At 62.6% G+C, this 5,575-nt stretch overlaps 1 protein-coding gene across 1 annotated transcript in view; it reads left to right on the forward strand.

The window, feature by feature from the left end:
* The window catches only part of SCUBE3 (signal peptide, CUB domain, EGF-like 3), a 37,044-nt gene that overhangs the window by 26,069 nt on the left and 5,400 nt on the right, over window positions 1-5,575 (forward strand). The window contains exons 9-11 of the mRNA XM_009888325.1: window positions 985-1,145; window positions 2,742-2,864; window positions 4,698-4,814. Of these exons, the coding sequence (XP_009886627.1) occupies window positions 985-1,145; window positions 2,742-2,864; window positions 4,698-4,814 (401 nt within the window). The remainder of the gene's footprint in view (window positions 1-984; window positions 1,146-2,741; window positions 2,865-4,697; window positions 4,815-5,575) is intronic.

Consider the following 5,575-nt stretch of genomic DNA (forward strand, 5'->3'; position numbering starts at 1 on the left):
ACCCCTGCATCCCCGGCGAGACCCGTCTCCGGCTGCGCTTTGCACAAGAGCTGTGACTTTGTCCCTTGGAGATTCAATTCCTCCTCGGTGGAGCTGCCAAAGCTGGACTCCGCCAGACCCTGTTTTCGGGGGACGCGTAGCCCGATGCCAGCGTGGGGGCTGAGTGTGGCGGAATTAATCCCGCGGAGCCGCTTTTCCCTCCGTCAGCTGAAAAGCCGACGCGTTTCGGGAATTAAGAGCCTTCGTCGAACCACCTCCGCTTTTCCCAGCGCCCCGAGTCGCGGCAGTTTCGCAACAGCCTGTGTGGCTCTGCCGGCACATCCCTGCCCGTGTCCCTGACCCCGTCCTCCCCGGGACGGCCGGCTGCCGCTCTGCTCCCTGCCTGCGACTAATGGAGCATCCTCTAACGAGGGGACAGTGCTGTCCCCGCTCCCCTCTCTGCCTTAAATGCAGATACCGGTATATAAGAGCAGGTTGTTGGGAGGTGGGAGGGTTGCGCAGGGGTTTGGATGGCGAAACGGGAAATCTGGGTGCTTTTTCCTGCCTTAGATGCTGTCTGCAAACTGGGGTGAATCACACGTGCCCTTATTTCACCTCCGAAATCCCCGGGGAGCAGCACCCGGCTGCACAGTGGGGCGGTGGGAAAGGAAACAAGCGCCGGGTCGTCTGCGGAGGCGGAAGATGCTGTGGGATCTCCAAGTGTTGATGCCTTAACACACACCCCCTTGCCCCGGGTCCTCGCGCTCTGTATCGGGGGTGTTTATTAATTAGGGGGCTCCGTGACCTCGTTAGGGCTGTGTGAAAAGCCGAGGGCGGTTTCGGTGGGCTCTGCAGGGAGGTTTGCTCCCGCTGCCTCTCCCAGCCTGCGGCGTGGGGATGTCCGGGTGACGTGGGGACTTTCTGGTGGCATTGGGGACACCTGGGTGGCATGGGGACATCTGGGTGGAGTGACACCCCACCCCTCCCACCCCCTCAGCCTTTTAGACTGTGGTTCCTCACCCTGGCCGCTCTCTCCCATATCTGTGCAGAGACGTGTGCTGTGAACAACGGGGGCTGCGACAGCAAGTGTCACGACGCGGCCACGGGTGTGCACTGCAGCTGCCCCATGGGCTTCATGCTGCAGCCCGACAGGAAGACCTGCAAAGGTAGGTGGGTGCGAGCGGGGCTGCGGTGGTCCCTGCTCACCCGTGGGTACCCCACACCCCTCCTTCTGTCCTCGGCACCCTTAGAAAACGCTTAGTTTTAGCTCGGCTCGATGTCACCTGCAGCGTTCGCTTGCTTGGTGCTCACATCCCCCGGGGTGGGGACGGGGATCAGCCCCGGGTGCGGGAACGCTGCTGCCTTGCTAAAGGCTCAGGAAGCCTATGGGAAGGAGGAAAGGGGGGTCAGGTCAAGTGGAAGGCCATGGCATGGCAGTTGTAGAGCTGGAAGGTCCCATCCCACCTCGCTCCATCCCCCTGCCTCAGTTTCCCCACGAGGAGGGCTGGGCGTGCAGGAAATCCGTGCCTGCTCTGGGAATTTGGGATGCACGATTCCCTCTGTGCTTCACCGTCCGGCTGGGTCCGAGCACCGTGTCCCACTTGGGGGAAGGACACCACAAGGTGTGACACACGTCTGCACACTCCCACTGACATCTGCTTCCTCCTGCCTCTGCAAGGGGTAGCGGTCCAGACTGGTTCCCCCAGCACCCCCCTAAACCCCCCCACCCCGGGCCAGGGGACGCCGTGACCCCGGGGCTGGCCGGTGCCTGCGTTGTGTCTTTCGGCAGCTCCAGGAACTTGACCCCAGTTGAAAGGAAAAGCCCTTCCCGCTGCCGGCTGCCTGTCTACCTGCTGACTGCTTCCAGAACCCCCCTGCCCCCTGGTATTTTATCAGAGCATCCCCCCACCCGCTCCAATTCTGCAGTTTCCAGCAACGTGCAATAACCCGGAGCCACGTTCCCTGTGTCTGGGGGTTTTATTGCAGCTGCGGGCTGGTTTACAGCTCGCTCCCTCGCAGTCGTAAAAAGAAAGCCTCAGCCCCAGAGAGGCAGAGCTGCCGCCCCGGCGCTGGGGGATGGAGGGACGGGGCAGACGGCTGCTTCTTCTCGGTCTCCTTCCATTTCACAGGTCGTTTCCTAGCAGTAAAGGTTGAAAAAAAGGGAAAAAAACCCCAACCAAACAACCAAAATACCAAGTCCCAGCATCTTTCCAGGTTGTTGGGGCTCTTTGCAGTTATTGTGCATCATCACTTTTAGCTTTGTTTATGGCAGAAAGGAGGTGGCGAGCAGAGAGGTGAGGGTTGAAAAGTATTTATTTTGTGGAGCAGCTCTTTTTGAAGGAGAGCGTTTCCCCTCCCGGCTTGGGCTATTCTTCCTGCTGCTCCTGGTCCCCAAAAGTAGTCCCCAGCCCAAACCTGTGACCCTGCGGACTCCGGGCTGGTGCTTTCCCCGCACTGCGAGGCTCTTTCGGAGACCCCGGCTCCTGGCTCTGCTCCGGGGGACGCCGAGACCTGCTGAAATTAAACACTTTGCACAACTTCCAAGGGGAGCTGAGCCCAGGAGCGCTGGCTGTCCCCAGTGTCACACATCGGCTCCCCAGATAAAATCAGCAGCCACATTCCCCCCGTGACCATCAGAGCCCAAAAGTTTTCCTCCGTTTGCCGGCTCCTGGTGGGGATGAGGTCCGGAGGAAGGGGAGGACACCACTCTCCCGGCTGAGCATCCCAACCGGGACGTGACACGTGTCCCCTGTCCCCACCAGACATCGACGAGTGCCGGCTCAACAACGGCGGCTGCGCCCACATCTGCAGGAACACGGTGGGCAGCTTCGAGTGCAGCTGCAAGAAGGGCTACAAGCTGCTCATCAACGAGAGGAACTGCCAAGGTAAGGGACAGCGGGACCCCTGCGCCCTGCGCTGCCCGGGGACGTCCCCCCTCCCGCCCTCCGGCGTTTCTCAGCCCTCCCACGGCTGCCGCTGGAGCAGCGCCGGCCCCGTTACTCATTCCTCTTTGCTTTCCTCTGAACCGCGAACATCCTTTGGGGGATTAGCGTTGGATTTGGGTTCTGGTCTGGGGCTGAGCCCTTTGATCTGCGGAGCTGGGCTGTCGGCCCAGCCCTGCTCCCAAGCTGGGGATTTCTGGGCTCTTCTCGCGGCAGAGTTGAAGCCGGCAGTTAGGCAGATGCCAGGTGAAATCCTCCGGCCTTACTCAGCGCTGGGATGACGGTCGTGACGTTCCCTGCAGCCCCGCGGGTTGGGAGCATCCCAGCCAGCAGCCTGGGCAGCGAGCACACCCCGAGCCCGGGACCTTCGGATCTGCTCCGAACCACCCGTGCCAGGGGACCCCATCAGCGCCCCGTGTGTCCTGAGCTCAGCACCCACCCCACACCTATGGGCTTCTCCCAACCTGCTCCGCTTAATTACACAAAAGTTTTTAGTAGCGATCCCGCGGCGGCAGGATCTGCTAAAGCACACGCAGCGACGCACCGGCTGCTTCCTTCCCCCTCGGGAGGCCGTGGTTTTCCTGGGCTGGGTGACGGGAAGAGCAGTGGGACATGTCCTGCCTTGCCTCTCCCCCTCCGCCAGCCGCCCCACGGCGGGGGCTGGATCGGGTCCTGCTCGGGGATGCGCCGTTTTTGCAAACCATTGAGGCAGAGCATGAATTTCAGTGGCCTTTGCACAGGGATTCCTCCTTCCCCCATCTGTCGCAGGGCAGGAGGGGATGGGGAAGATGCATCCTACTCGCTTCGGAGGGAGCTGACGGCTCCACGCTGCTTTTCCCACCTTTTTCTCCCTGTCCCAACACCCTCCTGCAAACCCCACCTAAACCCCGCGGGTTTAAATGACCCTGCAGGTCGCTGGGCGATGCTGGCGGGTGTGCATGAGCCCGAGCGTTGCCTGCGGAAAGCGTGTGACCAGGGAAGGAGGGGGCTGGTGCGTTCCGGGGCTGCGACCGCTTTCATCTCCGTCCAGGTTCTGCGCTCTCGGGTGTTTGACGTGAGCGCGGCAATTAAGTTAATGAAGCCAATAAAATGATGCTCAAACCCGCCGGGATGGGTTCACCCTCCCAGCCAGGGCCTCCCTGCCCCGGCGAGGTGCCCCGCGGCGCTGAGCAGACATCTCTGGCACCGTCCCCGGGGCAGGACCTGCCCACGCAGCATCCCGGTGCCCTCTCGGGTTGGGCAGCAGCCAGGGGCTCTGGCAGCCGCCCCGTGCCGAGGGCACAGCGCTGACCCTGTTTGGCCCCTTTGAGGTGCAGAGGGGCTGCAGGAGCTTAAGGCACGGGGAGATGCTGCTGCAGTGGGCTGCTGCTTCCATGGAGCAGCAGCTGGAGCGGGTGAGGAGAGAGCTTGGAGGCAGGCGGGATGGGAGCACAGGGTCCCGGAGCATCCTGGTACTGGATCCCTGCAGCATCCTGGTGCTGGATCCCCAGAGCAATCCAGTGCTGGGTCCCAGAGCATCCTGGTGCTGGGTCTTAGAGCATCCCACTGTAGGGTTCCCAGAGCATCGCGGTGCTGGATCCATGGAGCATCCTGGTGCTGGATCCCCAGAGCAATTCAGTGCTGGGTCTTGGAGCATCCCAGTGCAGGGTCCCCAGAGCATCCCAGTGCAGCCCCCAGCTTGCTGGAGCAGGTGGAGCAGGAAGGGGACAGCCCTTGTGCCCGGGGCTGCCCCTCCACCGCACCAGCCCTCACCTTCCCCTTTTGCCTTTCCTCCAGACATCGATGAGTGCTCCTTCGACCGGACCTGCGACCACCTCTGCATCAACACCCCCGGCAGCTTCCAGTGCCTCTGCAACAAGGGCTACACGCTGTATGGGCTCACCCACTGCGGAGGTAGGGCCGGCTGGATGCTGGCAGGAGGAACCCATCACCCCTCTGGGTTGGGGTCCCGGGGAGGCACACGGGGCACACAGGGATGGGGCAGCCCCACGGCGCGGTTGCTGCGGGACTCCTGGGGATACCGCTCACCCCAAAGTCCCACGGGGAGGGTCGGTTCCCCACGTACCCCGAGTTGGGGCCAGGCAGGGAGGGGGCTCACAGCCAGACGCTGGCGTCTGCAACTTCAAACAGAGCGACAGGAACAATTTGCGACTTGTCTGCAGCGGGAGAGAGGGAGAAATCCCCGGCGTTTTTGGCAGGGAGCTGGGACGGGGTGGGAAGGGGAACATCAAAAGGGTTTGATTTAAGTTTCACAAGGCAGATAGCTCCCAAGGGCGGGGGTGTGCGGCACCCCGGGAAGTGGGGAGGTAGATGAAACACGCTTTTGGGGGGGTTGCCAGAGCGTGTTGTGGCAGCGGTGCCGTCAGCTCGGGGAGACGGCGGCACGAGGCCGGGTGCTCCAGTGCTGCCTGGTCTGTGACCCTCCTCGTGCTCCCGAAATATGCGGCTGGTGTGAGCCGACACAGCCCCTGGGATGCTCTCGGCATGACCCTGCGATGGAGGGGTCACTGGCTCCCACCGGTGCTCCTGAGAAGGGGGAGCCGGACAGGGATGGGGTGTTTGGGGGGCAGCTCCATCCCTGTCTGCTCCCCACCTTTGCCCCTGCTTCATGCCAGACCTGGAGGATCGACCCCCAGTTTCGGGCTGGGGGGGAA

The sequence above is a fragment of the Charadrius vociferus genome, unplaced genomic scaffold (genome assembly GCF_000708025.1).
Source record: "Charadrius vociferus isolate BGI_N301 unplaced genomic scaffold, ASM70802v2 scaffold266, whole genome shotgun sequence".
NCBI classification, from domain to species: Eukaryota; Metazoa; Chordata; class Aves; order Charadriiformes; family Charadriidae; genus Charadrius; species Charadrius vociferus.